Source organism: Henckelia pumila, chromosome 1, assembly GCF_033568475.1.
Source record: "Henckelia pumila isolate YLH828 chromosome 1, ASM3356847v2, whole genome shotgun sequence".
NCBI lineage: Eukaryota > Viridiplantae > Streptophyta > Magnoliopsida > Lamiales > Gesneriaceae > Henckelia > Henckelia pumila.
Window position 1 is genome coordinate 19,219,332 of NC_133120.1, and position 21,408 is coordinate 19,240,739.

Here is a 21,408-nt window from a genome sequence, read left to right on the forward strand (position 1 = left end):
ACAACATCGCTTTTTCCACGTTGTCTTTGTCACAAAAAAGCGTTGTTGTAGCCAATATTGTAAAAGGTCATGGTCAAAGACAACGCTTAAAAAGCGTTGTCGTTTTGAGTAAAGACAACGCATAAAAAGCGTTGTCATATTTGAAAAAGACAACGTTTTTTAAGCGTTGTCTTTTTTAGTAACGACAACGCTTTTTCCACCTACGACAACGTTTAAAAAGCGTTGTCTTTTCTCAAATAAAAAAAATTAATTTAATTCAAAAATTTTCTATATTATCACTCAATATTCAAAATTTTTGAAAATTAAATCTAATATACAATATTTCAATATTATAAATCATTCAAATATAACAAAAATCATTCAAATATAACAAATAATCGAACTCTTCATGTTCATCTCGGCCATGTCAAAGTTCCTGTCTTATCACTGCAATTGGTAGTTGCTGATCTCATAGTTTTACAAGCTGAAATCCTATGCACCTGTAGATCAATTTGTATCAGCAATTTCTTCAGAGTATATATATTCACGAAAAAATTTTAAATCATAAGAATTCTAAAGCATACAAATTAAGCTTAGTTACAAAGTCGCAACATAAAAAAACCTAAATACAGAGTGCTTCAAAGTCACAACAAACATGGAACATAAGGAAGTTCCAGAACAGGGAAGAAGCCTGACAAATGTCAACCGAGAAGCCCCACACCTCATTGAGATCATATTTTCATAAGAGCCCAACAAAGAATGCAGTTTTATCACCAAGTAAATATTTAAATAAATCATTATATATTGTAAAATATTTTCCAGTTGACTGCTACCAAAGGGATCAATATGTAATTCAAGAAAAATGGGCAAACATCAAACATTCAGTACAAGTTAATTGTGATGAGGATAAATGCGTGTCTGGACTATTATATATCACAGTAGTGTAAAAACTTGCAAGGCGTAACATCACCACAAGCGAGGGATTTGTGCAATTAAATTTGTAATAGGAAACCCCTTGAGATGTATGAGAAAATATACATGCAGTAATAGAAAACGTGATAAGTTTGCTAGTTGAGAAATTAAATTTTCCCAATGATTCCATCCTTATTCTTTTAGGTAATGTTGTGTTCCTTAACCTGGAATAAGCATATTTATACTGCACACACACTTTTAAATGAATGTTCTTTTGTATATAAAGAAATCAAACATGATTGCTATACAATGAATTATATACAACATTAATGAATATGCATGGAGGACTCCTGTCTAGAAGAGTATTATTATATAAGCGCATGTAAAATAAGAGAATAGGCATGAAGAAGGAGAGTTAACATAAATGAATGAATCACTGTATCTATACACGTACACAAACCCTTAATTAGATATTATTCACGATCCATCGGGGTTACATTACACTGCATATATAAATTTATCTCTTGATAGATACCACTAAAACCACGTAATGTCTGTAATCCACGATCAGAAAGAATTCAAGCAAGCACCAATTTATTTAAAGCGTTGGAATACCTTCTCTATCATCTTGTGTTGCACATATTCCTTAGAGGGTCCCTCACGTGAGAATGCAAGGACCAGCTCATATATTATTCCACCTTTGACAAAGTCGTTTAACTCTTCCTCGTAAATGAAGTCATGTAGATTGCAACATTTTCAAACTCTTACTATAAACATAAATATTAATCATATTCAGGATTCACACCGATGTTAGGTGGGTTACTAACCATTTTGCGGTCCCTGCATCCAAAAAATAATACGCCAGGACCAAGTTCCGCTCCAGATTCCTTTAAAGCTACTCTTTCCTGGGAAAAAATATTTTATTCACGGCCACTCATTCTTGACATGGGTTGCGAAAATAGGACATGGTATGTGTAATAACGAAACAAGTCTACTCAAACCTGAAGGAAACCCCTGAACGGAGCCAAGCCAGTACCGGGGCCAATCATTATAATTGGTACTATAGAATCAGAGGGGAGTTTGAAATTAGAAGTCCGAACATAAATTGGTGCCCAACTGCAGTCATGGCTTTCTTCCAATGATACGGCATTCTGCGAATAAGGCCAAGCAAGCTCAGGTTTACAAATTCTAAATGAAAGAACCAAACAAAGACTGCTTGTTATACCATTGGTCCATTTTAAATCTCAACTATCAAGATAAAACATTAATATGAGATTCAATTGGATAGATAACAAATACCTTCATCCATGTTGAGGAAACACCCTCGTGGATTCGTCCTGTAGGTGTTTTCTCGTAAACTAATGCACAAGTGACATGAATTCTAGATGGCGCAATCCTGAAGAAAACCAACAATTGATAATTAATATCCTAAAGCAAAAGCTAGTGAAAAATGGAATATAGTACAAGTAAACGAGAGGTTGCTTGAATCGCAACAAATCTTTTCTTTTCTTTTCTTTTTTTAAACTTGAATCAGCGACATCTTGTTTCATCACTAGGAGTATAACATAATACTCAAAATGCAAAATTTATAAAGGCTTTACCAACAATAAATGCAGATAACATTAATTCAGCAAGTGTCTCTACACTCTTGTTATTATCAAGACAACCATACAAAGGAGCATAACAAGAACTCACTTCGGAGAGGACGAGATTGAATAGAATCTGGTTTGAAGGCGTGGAGCAACTGCCGCAAAGAAAACGCCAAGTGGAGGCTTGGCTGACGGGAATTCTGAAATGACCTCGAGTAGGCTTCTCTGATTTGCAACAACCCATTGTGTATATTCCTCCTGAAGCAAAGAAAAAATGTTCATAAGAAAATTTGGCATGTAGTCATGTACTCGATTCGGATAGGAAATATGAGACTTCATTGATTACAAACCTTTCCAGCAGGGGATGAAAGATGTCTCAGTCGATCGGCATCACTTGGATCAGAGGCATAAGCGGCTAATGCAACCAAAGCAGGCTGGAAAATATACGCGATAGTGCCTTAATGTCTGCCTATGTGAATCGCACATAAAATGCAAGACATAGGAATGCAGCATACCTTCTTAGGTGAGTTTAAAAGGTCTGCATATCGAGCTAGTGACATTCTCAATGTGCAAGGCGGGAAGGGAGGTAGCAATGAATCTCCACTGAGCAGTGTTCCGTCCTCTTTATCAGTGTGAAGTGAGAAGCATGTATCCGGTGGAAGATTTAGTAACCTCTCCGCTTCCATCACAGTTTCAATTGAATTTTCACAGTATACACCAACATGATCGCCTGTTTCATACCTGAGGGTGATATGTACACTAGAATAAGTACAAACTCTTGCATACTGCTTTAGAGTTAAAGGAAGCTAACAAGTAGCTGTGATAAAAAAAAATAATATCCTGAACATTTATACGATACATAATATTGGACAGAAATTTACATAAGTCCAGTGCCAGATATGTCAAATTCCAAGTGAATGCACGAACGATCAGATGAGGCAATATGGAGCTCCTTCTTACAAGCAACATTAGATCTTCAAGGATACAGCACTCTCCGGGCCGGAGTGACCTACATTTCTCAATAACTCACAATAAGAATGTCTTTCAAACTATTAAAGATTAATGATATTATTAACACGTATAGAAAAAAGAAATATAATTGCAGAGAATGCAACAACATAGTCTCTTCAAAGAGCACGGAACACTCACATAAAAAACTGGTAACATATTTCATATGAAAATTTATGAAGGAAGATCAAGCACCTTGCATGCTTATATCTAACTATAAGACAAGAAAAAAAAAATCAGCAAGGGATAACTCACCTTGTTCAGCAAGAATTTCATCCACCACTTTAGCAATCTGGCATCCAAACATAATAAAACAAAATGAGAATACCATCAATTAAATGAATACTTTAGTAATCTGGCATCCAAACATAATTAAATGTATGTATATAAAGTGGATAGACCTTGTTAAAATGTTCATATAGTCTGTTCCCAAGACCAAATACACCATACTGTAGATTTTTAAGCCAGTCACCTCTATCATTTCCCTGCACCGCAAAATCATAAACTAAGACTATAATTTCAAGCCAGAGAGAGAAATCCATGAAGATTAATTATTAATCGGATGTCAAGATGTTATACCTCTGTAAACCATTTGTAAAATCTTGCTGCATTGTCCGTAGGCTCACCGTCTCCATATATGCAAGTAACAAATCCTTGACCGTCACAATGCAATCATAAACCACATGATCTGGATTGTGTCAGACACACAAATATTTTCACCATAACACAAAACTACATCTTTGATAAAGAACATATTTCAAAGAACATACGTGGCCAGGCAAAAGAATGCTATAGTTTCCTTATTGAATTTCTCCTCATATTCTTCATCATCGGCGGCATAATCATCCTACCATAACCAAAAAGATAAGCCTAGAACAAGTACTTCAACAATAAAAGTAAAAGGAAAATTCAAATAAAACCTTACCAAATCAACCACTCTAAACTTGGCCTTTTCATACCTGGCTTTAGCTTCTTCGGCAAGTGCCTGGACAACAAAATTCCCAACCAAAACATCAAAATTTTAAATCTTATGCAAGTAAAAATTCATTTTTACCACAATTATATTTCTTTAAAAAGAAAATCTTCTGAAAGGAGGCGGATCAGTCAATATACAATACAATTGAATCACACACAATCACCCTACACGCGTGCCAGAATTCCCATACCAATTCGTGCCCTTCATCTTGTTTCTAGCACTAACTGGACAATTCTTGGCCTCTTGTCAATGCAGATGTTAAGGTTCGGCCATTTACATCAAAACAATATTTTTGGGCACGTGACACTCATTAAAAACTCCAAGGATTTCATTTTATTAAGAGAAAATCCAGATGCAATCTCAATTAAATTTTTTATTTAACAATTAATTAAGTTCGAAAAAGTATCCCCATACAAAGTCTTTGGAGAAAGAATCCAAATGCGATTCAATACTTTTCATGCCTTTAGTCGATATAAAGTAATCGGTGTTTCTACCTTGGCAAAGCCTTCAGCCGTGCCAGTCTGAGTCCCGAAAAAAAGGACACTTTCTTCTTTCCATCATCAACTTCATCCAGCTCGAGCACCGCCTTGGGCACAACCAGCTTCGGCATCTCCACCGCCTTCTTGCCTGATCCACCCACCCGCCGCCACAACAGAACCACGATACATCTGATCAGCACCGCCACGGAGGTGGTGAGAACCATCATGAGCTCCCTGTTCTCCATCAGCAGCGGCACCAAGTCCAACGACCCATCAGAATTATCGGGTTTCCGTCCCTTTAAGATCGCCAATATAAAATCAAACGGCTAGAGCTTCTCCGACGTGGGTTCCATGCTTTCTCAACTGGGTCCCAGCTAGACTTTATCAATAAAGCAAAGAAAATCGAAAATCCAGAAATCAGAGTTATACATTCAAGGGAGAAATACGGTAGTCGAGTTCTAAACATACCCTAGAGGCTCAAGACAGGCCGATATGAACATAGCGGGATCCTCAGTGAACGATGTAACCAACTGATGAATCTGTTGTTTGTCGCAGACTTGGAACAGCTTTTGAACCACAAAACTAAGGGATCGGTCTTCACCTGTAGTGAAGATGCGAGGTGGGCTTCCCGACGGCTCGAGCGAGAACATTGCGAGGTGTCAACCAATTCATCGTCGGAGTCACTTCAAAAATCGTTTGAAGAATCGAGCAAAAATCGAAGCCATAAATCGAGGTGGGATTTTGAATTGAAAGAGAGAAAAAGGAGCTAAGGGATATGTCGGAAGAAGAAATCGCGATCGAGAGAAGGGGTCTGAGATTTAGAAATCGCGATCGAGAGAAGGGGTCTGAGATTTGGGGATCTAATTGGCTAAGGAAATATTATTTATTTTATGTTTTATTTTAAATAAAAATAATATTTTTTCTACAACACTTGGCTAAGGAAATATTATTTATTTTATGTTTTATTTTAAATAAAAATAATATTTTTTCTACAACACTTTTTAAAAAGTGTTGTTATACATGGGAAAAAAAAACGCTCATAGACAACACTTTTAAAAGCGTTGCCTTTAACCCCAAAAAAACGCTTATTGACAACGCTTTTTAAAATAAGCGTTGTCTTTGATGAACAAAAAACATATAACGACAACGCTTTTCACTAAAAGCGTTGTCTTTTAAAAAAAAACAACCCTTTTCGTTAAAAGCATTGTCTTTTAAGTGTTGTGTTTGTGCATTTTTCTTGTAGTGCCGATTTGAGTTTATGTATTTTGCTCTTGGTTTTGTTTTATATTATCCAATTGACCCGCTTATCATCAACAAAATCAAGAAGTATTCTTCATCAATATGTTTGGAAGGTCAAACAAGATTTATATATATTTCGAAAGTCATAAATAAGGATAATATTGACAACTAGTACAATAAAAATATAATTTGAAAAGTGATTAACACTTTTTGGAGTATAAATAACACTCCCCATTGAGAAATTAGTTAATCGGCACAAAAAAAGAAAGAAAGAGTAAAGTACTATGTCATTCATTCAACCAAATAATAAAATATTGTTCTTCCCATTAATTTTCAATCTCAATTTAAAAAATATTTTCTTCTCTGTAAGTCCAACCTTGTGGCCATCAACACATAAAATTTAACGGTTAAATTTACAAGTGAACCATGAAAAAACAACTTTCTAAGTTAAATAGTTAAGAACATATAGAAGATTTCACAATTGAAACTCATATATTGATCATTTTATTCACCCCGAAAAAAAGAGATACCTCGATATAACATTAGAGGAAATAAAGTGCATGAAATTGACCAAATGTTTCAAATGTGCTAAAAAAAATGCACAAATGTGATCAATTATTGTGTCTAAAAAGCCTTAGAATTTGTTCTCTTACCACTTATAAATAGAATGATAATTGTACACATGCACGTTGTTTCCAATATATTTATTTTTCAGAATGAATATTTTTTTCTCATTGAGAAACAATTTAATGTTTTGAGAATATTGACATTTATAGGGTATTTGTATGTTATAAAACCATGAAGTGACAACATAATCACTATATAACTTTTAAAAGTTTACACATTCATTTTTTCGGTACAAATTAAATAACATTTTTTTTAATTGATCGAATCAAATAAGAAGTTTATCTTACAAAATTGATTAATGAGATCCTCTCAATAAATAAAGTTATGTGATGTTCGATTTAATCATATATACAAAATTTTTGGTTATTAGACTTAGACTTTTAGAGATAGCTAAATTCGAGCCATGCATGTAATTAATACCGAAAAAACATTACTACATGACATGGTATATAAAAAAATAATAATAATAAACATACATTAGAAACAAGTATTTGATTGAAAGACGTACCACTACAATATTAGTCAAATTTACATAATAATGTACACACCATACATATATATTAGCTAGTAGTACCCTTTAGTCCCTTACAAAGCCGGCCAGGTTTAATTCACACAAGAGTCCCGCCGTTGACATACTCGGTATAAGCCAAAGCTATGAGCCCTACCATTGCGAGCCTCCCATTCCAGAGCTCTGCGTCGGATGTCATCAATCCCTGGGATTTCGAATCTGCGCTCACGCCTTTAAACAATGGCACGAGGGATGCTATGGACAGCACAACAGTTGTCCCGATAAACCACTGGATTCCTCCGTTTTGTATCTGCGAAAAGATACCTTGTCCTCTGGTTAATTCCACTGCAATGGCCGCCACGAATCCGATCATGGCTAGGCGGCCGTTGATCCTCTCGGGGCCGGGACCGTCGAAGGCCATGATGTCTGTAATCTTGGTGCTCTCCTCAGGCTGGGGCGGCGGAGGTGGTGTTGAAAACAACTGTGGCGGAACTGGAACAGCTGCTTTCTGTTTCTCATCAGCAACATTATTAATATCACCACCATCCTGCATGTTAAATCAACAATAAACATTAATTATATAATTTCATGCATATATCTTTTCATTCATTAAGCTTGCTAGCTGTAGCAAACATCAATATATATTATAATTAGTACGTATTTGACAAATTACTTCACGTACTATATATATGTAATTACCTCGGCCGTGCTTCGAACTCGAAACTTGAGGTCCCTGATCTTAAAAAGTGGCACACGAGCAAACTGGTTGGGACCAGCAATATTAATTCTTGAACTCAAACCAGCTCCACATGAGATCATTTGCATTCCTGTTGCTGCTGCCATATTGTGCTTGAACAAAAGCTTAGCTAGCTTTAATGGAATTAAGAAGAAGAATGTAATGTAATATTAATTAGCAGATAGAGAAATTGCGGGTTGAATATGGTGGAGTAGCATGCCAAGTGTATTTATAGGGGTTTTGTGCAAAGAAATTGCGGCTCTTTCTTGTTCCACGTAACTTGGTTATCACTCGTACAACATGCTATGGAACTTGGATCCATACACACCCGACATGTTTCTAGCTAGCCAAAATTAAGGGTAATTGCAAGAATTCTGGATCTTTCTCATATATATATATATAAGACTTTTCACATATTTTTAATGGGTTTTTTTTTTCTTTTCTTTTCTTTTTTTAATGAAATATCCTAAATTTATATATATAACAAATCATGAGCTTTTCACTTTATATATATATACTTATAATAATGAATGCTTCCTGCTTTAATTTTCATGACAAAGTTCAACCACGTCAAGCAAGAGTTAAATTTTTCTTTTTTTTTAAAAAACAAATTTCTTGTTTTTTTTTTAAAAATATAATCACGTTAAGATATTTTTCAAGACAATCAAATATTCTATTAGCCCGGGTGCTAAATTTTTTTAAAAAAACCACCAGATTCACTACAATCTTTATCACTCATTTGAATTCATTCATCACAACTATCTTTTTGAGTGTTCACATAACCAATTTGTGAATTCATCCCACATCCACATCCACATCCACATCCACATCGCAAGTTATCAGATGATCATGTAGGGGGTCCTAAATCTAATATTAATGCTCATAACTTAGTTTTCAGCAAATGTCGAAACTTGCTAAATCAAGTACAACATATTTAGAATAATTTTGTTAAAGCGACATGAGAGGCAAATTAAAATTGATCAAAAGATTCGACTGTAGTCATCAATTAACTGCAGCGGAATTCTTAATTACGAATCATTTATAATATTTCATGCTCACGATGAATCTGAATATTCAAGTTAATCGGGAGATTTTTGTTGAGTTATTGTAATTTTTTGCTGACAATTAATAATGAAGGAATTTGGAGATTTGTACTTCAAAATAACTGTATTGTCTTCCTTTTAAAACACTATTTTATGATACATATGTTCATGATTCAAAAGTAATTTTAAAAAGTTAAATTTAAGATATATGACATGAAATCATAAATATGCATTCACATAATGCAATAACTTGGTTATCACTCGTACAACATGCTATGGAACTTGGATCCATACGCACCCGACATGTTTCTAGCTAGACAAAATTAAGGGTAATTGCAAGAATTCTGGATCTTTCTCATATATATATATATAAGACTTTTCACATATTTTTAATGGGTTTTTTTTCTTTTCTTTTCTTTTTTTAATGAAATATCCTAAATTTATATATATAACAAATCATGAGCTTTTCACTTTATATATATATACTTATAATAATGAATGCTTCCTGCTTTAATTTTCATGACAAAGTTCAACCACGTCAAGCAAGAATTAAATTTTTCTTTTTTTTTTAAACAAATTTCTTGGTTTTTAAGAACGAGTATGGAGAGCAAGGTTTTAAAAATTGAAAAAAGAATGAAAAAGTTATGAGATAATGTAGGGGGTCCTAATAGTGCTCATAACCTTTCAGGAAATGTCGAGACTTGCTAAATCAAGTACGTACAACATATTTAGAATAATTTTGTTAAAGCGACATGAGAAGCAAAAATTGATTAAAGGATTCGATTCGAGTCATCAATTAACTACAGCGGAATTCCTACGAATCATTCTTCTATTTCATGGTCATGATGAATCTGAATATTCAAGTAATCAGCGGATTTTTGTTGAGCTATTGCAATTTTTTGCTGACAATAATTAAGGAATTAGGAGATTTGTACTTCAAAATAACTGTATTTTCTTACTTTTAAAACTATTTCATGATACATAAGTTCATGATTCAAGAGTAATTTTAAAATGTTAAATTTAAGATATATTCCATGTTAAATAATCAACAATAAACATTAATTAGTTTCATATATCTTTTGATTCATTATATTATAATTAGTACGTATTTGAAAAATTACTTCACCTTGTATATATATATATATATATATGTAATTACCTCGGCCGTGCTTCACCTAGTATTTGACAACTTACATATTTAGTTACAGATTTAAAAACACTATTTCATCATACACATGTTAAAGATTCAAAAGTAATTTTAAAAAGTTATATTTAAGATATATGCCATGAAATCATAAATATGCATTCACATAATGCAATAAGTTATCTATACTAAAATATTACAAAAAAAGTTTTGGGGAAAAAATATTTTAAACATTAGTAGTGGTATTATTTCAATCTAATTCGATAATAATAGTTTATACATTTTAAATTTAAATTTATAGTAAAAATAGTAATAGTATGACCGTAAGTAATGTAATAAAAAAGAATTAAATTAGCTTCATTAAACATGGTGGAAATAACTTAATACTGATCCCTTAACTTTTCACCATTCAAATCAAATAAAAAAAATACGGGCAATTAAACTATTCAATAAACAAACTCACATATTTATATATAGATGGATTGATTAAAATAAATGTATATAAAAATTTTAAAATCACTAATATATTTACTCAATAAAAAAATTAATTTAGCGAAATACATGACAATACAAAATAAGTTAATATTTTATGACGACACACAAAATATATTTAAAACAATCCGTTATTGGAAATTTTTTTTAAAAATAACAGTAATTTATTTGTTTTAAAACGCTATTACATGATACATATTCTTAGGATTGGTGATTAGAGTTTAGACAGAGAGGGAGGGGGATGAAAACTCCCAAATTTTCGTTTCTTAGAGGCCTAAAATTGGTGTTAGAAGCTAAGCAGGCGAATCTTGTAATGAATGCCGACAAAGCAGTAGTTTATTGATATAGTGGGGAAACAGACTACTAGGTTTTGCTGAAACTCAAAGGTTAAGTAGAACAGTAAAAACAGATTTGTTTCTGGAAGTACGAAGGCTAAAACTTTTTACGTTTTCCCTTCTTCTGTTTTCAGAATGTATCACTAGAAGATTTGATAAGTACACACACATTGGTACAAACCCACTTTAGTAGGGCTTATCTACTGCCTACTGAAAATCCTAGTACTCATGAACACTTTACAACTCAACACACTTTTGAAGAAAGACTCTATTCTCAATAGTTTATAAATATTATACTCTAATAAGAATATTACAATGAATCAAACACACAAGAGTGATATGAAGATCTGATATATCACTTGGAGTGTGCAAGAGTATTCTTTCGAGTGTAGAGAATTTGTAACTGAATTAATACTTCATTGTGGGTTTTTATCTCGGTATCTCTACTCGAATGAGCCAATTGCTTTTTATAGCTATTGATTCAACGTTAAGAAACGACTCTATCAACTCCTTAATTTATTGTACCTGCACTCAAGGATTGTATTTTTCTTAGTACGTCACATATTTCATACTCCAAAAGGATAAGCAATAAATGCGCCATTAATGCTAGTACGAAACATTAAATGAAACTGTGAAATTAAATAGAACTACATTAAATGAGTTGTCTACTGAAATGTAGACCACTAAATTTACTCGATTGAAGCCTAATGAAACTATCTTTTATTCTCAAAAAGTGTTGACTGGACTAAGGCTACTGGTTTTGCGATATGGCTCGGTTTACAGACTTAGTTTTTTGGTTCCTGATTTTCGAGTACTTTATACTACTACTGATTCTTAGTCTACGGTACTATTAATTCTCTTCACCAAAACTAAATTACATAACAATTTCTCCCTTTTTGGTGATGCCAAAACCTAGCAATGAAAATGGAAGTATAAAAATTTGTTGGTGATAAATGCATTTTGTGCACTTAATTTGTGTTTTTATTATTGGATAATTGTTTGGTTTCGAGCGGAATTACGTGAAATTTGCTATTGTTTGTGTTGGATGTTAGGAGATGAAGCAAATACCGAATCTTTGATGGATAGAGTCAAAGGAGTCAAGGAAGAGGCAAATCGAGTGAAAATGGTCCAAGATTTCGAAGGAAAAATGAAGAAGGACCCGAGACTCATGCGCGCCCGCGCCTTATGAAGTGTTTTTAGAGTGTTGAGGCAGAGAGTCATGCGCGCCCGTGTCAGACATTACGCGCGCTCGCGCGTGTTTGAGAATTTTGAAATTGAGATCCAGTGCTTTATGCGCGCCCGCGCGACTTTTGAGGCGCGCCCGCGCGTCGTCGATTTTCTGACGAAGTGTTTCTGTAATTTTGGAAACTTTAAAATATCTTTGGGTTTATTTTGGACGATTCATAGGGAGTATTTAAGGGAGTTTTTCAGACCTAATGGGGATCTATCTAGCTGCCAATACACACAATAATCTTGAGAGAAAATTCGTGAGATTTTGGATCGAGATTTGAAGCTTGCTTGGAACGAAGATAAAGACTTTTCAACCGGACACGGAAGAAAGACTACGACTTTGTTATTTCTTTTTTATTGTTTTCTCTTAGTTATTGAATTATGTTTGAAATATTGAACATGATTTCAGTTATTTTGAATTTTGCTATTAACTAAACTTTTTATGTCTAGATGTTGACGTGGCATGGTCAAGACATGTTTATGAATTGTTGATTTTATTGAATTGAGTTTTTCTAAATTAATTGTGATTCTAGTTTTGAAAGTTTTATCAATTTACTGGCCTTAAATTGATTTGTCATATTTATTTAGAATCTGGCACTCGGGAGAGAGGATTTAGAATAGGATCGGTGGAATTCACACTATTAATTGTTTATATGACTCGAGAGAGTTTATAACTTTAATAGAGCCTAGAAAGAACATTTTTTTACACATATCACTACACGTAAATTCTCAATAGGGATATTAGAATTGATCGGTAGTTGATACACTCTATTTGATACTCGGTAGAGGGAAATAGTATAATCTATGTGTTCTTGGTTATTAATTGAAATGAACTCATGAAGATAGATTAATTATGAATGAATATTGTCGAGACTAGGTGAAATCAAAACCTCTAGACTATTTCTCTTTGATTGATAATCCCTTAAGAATTGTGTGTGAGCGCGTTTTGCAAATTTATTATTAATTTAATTTGTCAGCAACTCTTTAAAGTTTATTTTTCTGAATAAAATTAAGACTATTTTAATTACAAGTATTGAATATTTCATTTTAGTCCTCGTGGGATCGACACTCTGTTTATCACTATATTAAAACTTGACACTTGTACGCTTGCGAGTATTTTTCACAATAAGTTTTTGGCGCCGTTGCTGGAGAGTAATTTTTGATTTTGTTTAGTTTTGTTACCCATTAGTTTAAGTTTTAATTTAGAGCGTTATTTTATTTTATTTTAAGTTACTAATTGACTTATGTTGACTTGACTTCAGTTTATGCGAAGATCCCAAAGTGCGAATTCTTTAATCTTTGATCCAGAGATCGAACGAAACGCACGTGCTTTGAGAAGAGCAAGAAGAGAAGAACAACAGAATATGGCTGAAGAAAATGTCAATGAATTGCCCTTGGTGCCAATTAGAGATCATTTCAAGCCGACGGTCCAGGCTCACTATTCTGGAATCGCTCGAGGGACAATAAATGCCAACAACTTCGAGTTGAAGCCGGCATTAATCAATATGGTTCAGCAGAACCAATTCAATGGAAGTGCCACAGCTGATCCTCACTTACACTTGCGCACCTTCCTAGAGATTACTGATACGATAAAAATAAATGGTGTTTCTGAGGATATAATACGTTTACGCTTGTTTCCTTTTTCTCTCAGGGACAAGGCACGGATCTGGTTGCAGTAATTTCCGCTAGGAAGCATAACAACTTGGGAGGACATGGCCGTGAAATTTCTAGCAAAGTATTTTCCACCGGCTAAGTCCACCCAACTGAAGATTGAGATCAGTACCTTTCAAAAGCATGATTCAGAACAGCTATATGAGGCATGGGAAAGGTACAAAGATTTGTTAAGGCGTTGTCCTAATCATAATTTTTAGATTAGGAAGAAATAGAGCTTTTCTACAATGGGTTGAACATGCCTACAAGAATGTCAGTGGACTCTGCTGTTGGGGGTACCATATTTGCCAAGGACCCCATTCAGGCCTATGAGATGCTGGAACAAATGACTATCAATAGTTATCAATGACCATCTGAACGTATGGGAGTCAAGAAGGGAGTGTACAGTGTTGATCCTCTCACGTCCATTACTGCAAAGATATCTGCATTGAGTACACAAGTTGCTGCTCTGAAAAAGGTGAATGTAGCAGAACCTGCAGGTGTCTCGGTTGCCATAGAAGAGTCCTATCCACCTGAGAAAGCATAGTATATAAATCCCAGAGGCTATGGAAATTATCGAGGTAACCCTCCGCCTAATACTTATCATCCTAGTTTACGTAACCATGAAAATTTTTCCTATGCCAACAACAAAAATGTGTTGAATCCCCCTCCGGGATTCAATACAAACAAGGGCGAAGGAAAGGCATCATTGGAGGATGTTGTTGCTACATATGTCAATGAGTCTAACAAGAGGATTTCGAGGACTGAAACTCGAATGGATAGCATGGAGACACATATGTGCAGTTTGTGGGCTATGATGAAATCCATGGAAACACAGATTGGACAGGTGGCAAACGCTTTAAAGTATCAAAACCGAAGACAATTTCCCAGCAATACAGAAGTGAATCCAAAAGAGCAGTGCAAAGCAGTAAAGTTAAGAAGTGGTAAGAAGTTAGAAGCTAAGGATCAGAGCAGAGCAAACGAAGTAGATGAATCAGTGGTCGAAGAAATCATTGTTGAAGAGCCCAAGCAAGAAGCAGTTTCAAAACCGATGTACAAGCCACAACTTCCATACTCACAGCGGTTTAAGAAGAAAGCACTTGATGAGAAATTTTCCAAGTTCCTAGACATCTTCAAGAAAATACACATAAATATTCCGTTTGCAGATGCCTTGGAACAAATTCCCAATTACGCCAAGTTCATCAAAGATGTGATGTCCAAGAAGAGGAGACTGCAAGGCAATGAAGTGGTGAATCTGACAGAAGATTGCAGCACCATCCTGCAGAAAAAGTTACCACAAAAGCTTAAGGATCCAGGGAGTTTTACTATCCCTTGTTTTATTGGTGGTTCTAAAGTAAATCGAGCTTTATGTGATTTAGGAGCAATTATAAATTTGATGCCGTTTTCTGTCTACAGGACATTGGAGCTTGGAGAAGTTAGAGCGACCACCATCACATTACAGCTGGCTGATCGAAGTATCACATATCCAAGGGGTATTGTGGAGGATGTTTTGGTGAAGGTCGACAAGTTCATATTTCCAGCTGACTTCGTGATTTTGGACATTGATGAAGATGAAGAAACTCCCTTGATTTTTGGGAGACCTTTTCTAGCTACTGCACGTGCGCTGATTGACATCCACAAGGGAGAGTTCACACTTCGAGTTGGTGGTAAAGCTGTGATTTTCAATATTTATCACACCATGAGGGGACCAAACGAGGTAAGTACATGTAAAAATATTGAAATTATTGATTCTCATAATTCTTTTTCATGTGCATGAATCACTGATTCACTAGAAAGATGTTTGGGGGCGGATGTGGTATTGGATGAGGAAGAAGATTGGGAGCTGCGCGAACAAGAAGCATTCCTAGAGGGAGCTCCGAAAGAAAAAATGGTGAGTACTAAGGAATCCGAAGCATTGGAAAATAGTGCACCTGAGGTATCTTCTGAAACTCTTGTTCTTAAAGAATTGCCTGCACATTTATGTTATGCATTCCTTGGTGATAATTATACTTCCCCTGTCATTATTTCTGCTCATCTGTATGTGGTAGAAAAGGATAAGTTGTTGAGAGTATTGAGAAATTTCAAAACTGCTTTAGGATGGCCAATTTCTGACATTTAGGGTATTAGTCCAACAATTTGCAAGCATAAAATTTTGATGGAAGAGTCTTATACTCCTTATGTTGATCATCAGAGGCAGTTGAATCCCGCCATGAAAAAGGTAGTTAAGAAAGAAGTTAAAGTTGTTGAATGCGGGTGTGATTTATGCTATTTTTTTTACAGTAGTTGGGTGTCTCCTGTGCAAGTGGTTCCTAAGAAAGAAGGGATTGCTGTGGTTAAAAATGAAAATAATGAGTTAATCTCCACACGTACAGTAACTGGCTGACGAGTATGTATAGATTATAGGAAGTTGAACAAAGCAACTCGTAAAGATCATTTTCCACTTCCTTTCATTGATCAAATGCTTGATAGACTTGCTTGTAATGCCCCGTTTTTATCTTAAATGAGTTTATTTGAGTTAATCGGAGATTACAGAGTTCAAGAGCCGACTTTATTTTGATCAGGATCTATTTTGCAAAATTTGGATTTTTAGGGACTAAAACGAAAATAATGGATTTATATATTATCTACTCCTTTCTTGACTTGTCTAAGTCTCCATCATCTTCCTCCTTGCACGCCATCTCCATTGTAGTCGCCCCTTTGAGCTTTCAAGCTCCCAGATTTCAATCCGAGCTCGATCCGGCCGTTGGAATTATTTCTGAAGGCAGTTTAGCGATCACTGCAGCGAGAGCTCCATTATATCGTAAGTTTTTCTACGATCAGATACATTATATTATTTGGATTTTGCTAGAATCGTTCGAGATTCGAGTATGTTGTTCTTGACAGAGTTAGGATCGTTTATTATCTGTCGGTTTTGAAATAGAGCGATGTTCGGAATTGTTTTGATTTTTAGAAGCCTTGTTCGAAAATTTGGAGTTTGGGATTGATGGTTTTGCTTTGTTGTTGTTGTTTTGGGCATTGATATGAGTTGATATCGATATTGAAATCATGTCTGCGTTTTCGGTTTGTTCAGTTTTAGCCGTTATGCCGCCGGTTTGAGTTTTGGGTTTTCGAACCATTTTTGAGTTGTTGAACTTTGGCTTGTGAGTTGATCGTCATTGTTGATCTTCTCTTATCTTTGTACAGATTCGTTTGGAGTTTGTCGAGCCCTGTGTTGACAGCATTTGGTCGTCAAGAGTTGGACGAAGAACGGTAAAGAGATTTTCCTTGAGCCGTTGATTGTTGTTTAGGTTGTATAGTTTTTGATACAATCTTTTGTTGTAGCTTTCCAGAGTTGGAACTACTTGCATTGAAAGGTAAAAGCAGTCACCGTTAGCGAGATAGCATACTCGGGATAGCTGGTTATCGAGTTTCCCTTAAAATCAAATATTGCATCAATACTTGTTCAAGCATGTGGAACTTGTATTTTGTTGATTGAATGAACTCTTATTATGTGGCTTATGTTTTATTTTTTGTTATGAATTCATCTTGAGCCAACTTTGATTTCAGCGGGCAGAACAACCCTTTTTGTTTAGAAGTTTTGGAAGCTATACTGTGAGTGGCCTGGGTGTAGAGGTTCACCTAGTGTCAGCATACTCCTAATAGTTGCACCAAAGTCTAGGGGAGTGGGATACGTGGCACCACCTCGATTGGGAGAGTCGGTGAGTCGTTATGTGATCTCATCCTCTGGATCCCAAAAGCATAGCAGCATTCCCTCGTTTATCAGAATTGATATCCCGATTTAAAGATATGAATTTCATTACTTTTATTGATTTTGTGTTGCCTATGAAGCATGTTTATTGATTGCATTACCTGTTGTGTTGCTTTTACTGGGAGTATCTTTCTCACCGGTTTATCCGGTTGTTGCTTTGTTTTGCATGTGTACTTGGCAACAGGTGGGGCATGATCAAGTCAGCGAAGACCTGGTTAGCATCAAGAGGGAGAGTTAGTCGTGGGACTCGGTTTAGAAGTCATATTAGCATGACAATCTAGTTTATGTTTTGAAGCGTGTTTAGAACTTGAACTTGGATTGGAGGTTGTTTTGCTTATGTTTAGAACTGGTTATGTTTTGTATTCGGCTTGTAATAGCTAACACTGATGCATGTTCTATCCTGTTGAGCAGTTGATCAACTCTAGTAGTTCTTGTATTGTATGTTGCTGGATTTGTGTACTAATGCATGATTATGTTGTTTGTGGTATGATTGTTGCACTCTCCCGAGCTTTAAGTATAATTTGGATTGTTTTTTGGAGCCGGAAGAGCAGGAGCAGCGCGCCCGCGTGGCATGCGCCCCCCGGATAGGGCGCCATGCGTGCCCGCGCCTCTGGAGGGCACGGCCGTGCGTGGCTCAAGAAGGGCGTCGTGTGCGCCCGCGCCGATTTGAGGCGCGACCGTGCGGCCCTTCTTTAAAAAAAAAAACAAATCATAAGGGTTCTTGGCTTTTAATGCTTGCTTGTTAGTTTACTCCTTGATCAGATGTTTAGAAATGAGGTCTCACATTAAGTGGTATCAGAGCGTTAAGATTCTTGGTCAACTAGAGCGAGCGGGGTAGTTCGAGTCCGCATGTATTGGCTCCTCGCATGTGTTTGAGTTATTTAATTGTCTATTTAATTCCATGCAAGCATGCTTTATCATTTGAGAAGTAATTGAATTACATGCTTATGTGATTTAATTTATAAAGCATGGACTACTTGAGATATAACTATGTTTGTTATCGGTGGGTATCCGGTATTCCAAGCGGTTGTAAGGGCACTGAATTGTAGAGATTGAGATATCTTGTGTCCTAACCTTTGATTATTAGATGGGTCCTCGTCGAGTTATAAACAGAAACCCACCGCCAGTTATTCATATGACTGAACAAGCTAGTACTGAAACTATTCAGATGGATGCTACAGCGACTCCAATGGAAACCTGGTTGATGAGGTTCCAGTCGTTTAATCCACCATTGTTGTTTGGTACAGAAAATCCAGTTGACTGTGAGAGTTGGTTGGATGACATTGATCAGTTGTTCGAATCCATTGATTACACAGATGACCGCCGAACCAGGTTAGTCATCCACCAGCTTTGTGGTGTTGCTAAGAACTGGTGGATAACGACCAAGAGATCCATGGAGAACCGAGGTACAGTTGTTAATTGGACTCTTTTCAAAACTAAGTTTTATAAGAGGTTTTTCCCTGTTTCGTACCGAAAGGACAAGGGAGTAGAGTTTGCCAATCTGAGGCAAGGGAATCTGAACATTGAGGAGTACGTAGCCAAGTTTGACAGCTTGTTGCGTTTTGCACCGCACATTGCCAACAGTGAAGAAGCCAAAGCCGATCAGTTCATCAACGGCCTGAATCCCAACATTTTCACGTTGGTAAACACTGCTAGACCTGATAACTTTGCGGATGCCATGAATCACGCAAAGGGAGCTGAAGCGGGTTTGTGGAGACAGAGAGGTAATCAGATGGTACCTCAACAGTAGAGACAGTCTCAGAACCAACCGTCTCAGTATCAGAATCAGCCACCTCAGTATCAGAACCAACAACAGAGGTATGAAGGTGGAAGTAGTGGGGGAAACAAAAAGGATCAGTTCAAAGCAAGAGGGAAACAATTCAAGAGGCAGGGGAACAGTTCTTCTAGTTCCAGTGGTTCCAAGCAATTCGATTCAGGACAGAGTTCTGGATCATCATCCTTGTATTGCAGCAAATGTGGAGATAGGCACTCAAAATATCAGTATGTATAAGTCTTTGGTAACTGCAACACATGTCAGCAACCGGGACACTTTTCTAAGGTGTGCCCTCAGCGTAGTAGAGATCGAGCTCATAGTGGGAGTTCATCTAGACCTACAGCACAGCCTGAGAGACAGTCTTCTGCAGTTCACTCCTTCTAGCCTCAGCAGCAGAACAGGCAGGGAGGTAACCCTAGTGCGAACCAGCCTCCGAGACAGCAGGCACGAGTCTTTTCTTTGATCGAAGATCAGGCTCAGGCAGCACCTGACAATGTTATAGCAGGTAAATGTTCGATTTTCGGTTATTCTGCTCATGTTTTGATAGATACAGGTGCTTCCCATTCCTTTATCTATGAGAAATTTGTGTTATTGCATGCTTTGCCTACTGAGTTGTTGCCTACTGTAGTAGCTGTTACTTCACCTTTGGGTGGAGAAATTGTTTATGTCAGATTAGTCAGGAACTGTGAACTTTGTTTTGAGGGAAATTTTCTAGAGTTTGACTGTATTGTACTTGGGCTGTTAGATTTTGACTGTATTGTTGGTATAGATGCTTTAACCCAGTACAGGGCAACCGTCGATTATTTTCTGAAAGTTGTCAGGTTCAGACCTGAAATGGCAGACAAGTGGAAATTCTTTGGTAAGGGTTCTCGATCTAGAATCCCTTTGATTTTAGTGTTATCTATGACTCGTTTGTTACAGAGAGGTTCTGAGGGATTTTTGGTTTATGAAGTTGATGTACTGAAATCTAGCCCTGCATTGGTTGATATTGTAACGCCCCGTTTTTATCTTAAATGAGTTTATTTGAGTTAATCGGAGATTACAGAGTTCACGAGCCGACTTGATTTTGATCAGGGTCCTTTTTGCAAAAATTGGATTTTTCAGGGACTAAAAAGCAATTTTTGGATTTTATATATTATCTACACTTGTATTGACTTGGTCATCCACTCTTCTTCCTCCCCCAAACCGAGAACACCATTGAAGATGCCTCCAAGCATTTCCAAGTTCCCAGATTTCAGTCCGAGCTCGATCCGGCCGTTGGAATTTATTTCTGAAGGCAGATTATCGAGCACTGCAGTGAGAGCTCTGTTATATTGTAAGTTCTTCTACGATTGGATACATTCTAGTTTTTGGATATTGTTAGAATCGTTCGAGATTCGAATATGTTGTTCTAGACAGAGTTCTGATCGTTTATTATCTGTCGGTTTTGAATTAGAGCGACGTTCGGATTTGTTATGATTTTTGGAAGCCATTTTCGAAAACTTGGATTTTGAGATTGATGGGGGTTGCCTTGATATTGTTGTTTTGGGCATTGTTATGAGGTTATATCGTTATTGAACTGCTGTTTGTGTTTCCAAATTGTTCAGTTTATAGCCCTAATGTCGTTGGTTTGAGTTTCGAGATTTCGAACCCTTTGAGTTGTTGCACTTTGGCTCGTGAGTAATCGTTGTTGTTGATCATCTCTTATCTTTGTACAGATTCGTTGGAGTTTGTCGAGCCTTGTGTTAGCAGCATTTGGTCGTCGAGAGTTGGACGAAGAACGGTAAAGAGAATTACCTTGAACCGTAGTTGTTGTTTAGATTGTATAGTCTTTGATACAATCTTTTGTTGTAGCTTTTCCAGATTTGGAACTACTGCATTGAAAGGTAAAAGCAGTCATTGTAGCGGGATAGCATACTCGGGACTATTGGTTCTCGAGTTTTTCTTTCAAATCACATAT

General features: G+C 36.2%; 1 protein-coding gene and 1 pseudogene across 1 annotated transcript; both read right to left on the reverse strand.

The window, feature by feature from the left end:
- Nucleotides 1-1,091: 1,091 nt before the first annotated feature.
- LOC140860143 (NADPH--cytochrome P450 reductase-like) lies at nucleotides 1,092-5,296 on the reverse strand (annotated as a pseudogene).
- A 2,121-nt stretch (nucleotides 5,297-7,417) lies between these two features.
- LOC140860151 (early light-induced protein 1, chloroplastic-like) lies at nucleotides 7,418-8,160 on the reverse strand. Its single transcript, XM_073262989.1, has 2 exons — nucleotides 8,017-8,160; nucleotides 7,418-7,864 (listed from the first exon to the last, which is right to left on the reverse strand). The coding sequence occupies exons 1-2, from the start codon at nucleotides 8,158-8,160 to the stop codon at nucleotides 7,418-7,420; spliced, it is 591 nt and encodes a 196-aa protein (XP_073119090.1).
- Between the last annotated feature and the right edge of the window lie 13,248 nt (nucleotides 8,161-21,408).

Coding starts and splice junctions, on each gene's coding strand:
- LOC140860151 (XM_073262989.1), bottom strand. CDS start 8,160: ATGGCAGCAGCAACAGGAATGCAAATGATCTCATGTGGAGCTGGTTTG. Junction 7,865..8,016: donor GAGTTCGAAGCACGGCCGAG/GTAATTACATAT, acceptor TTTAACATGCAG/GATGGTGGTGATATTAATAA.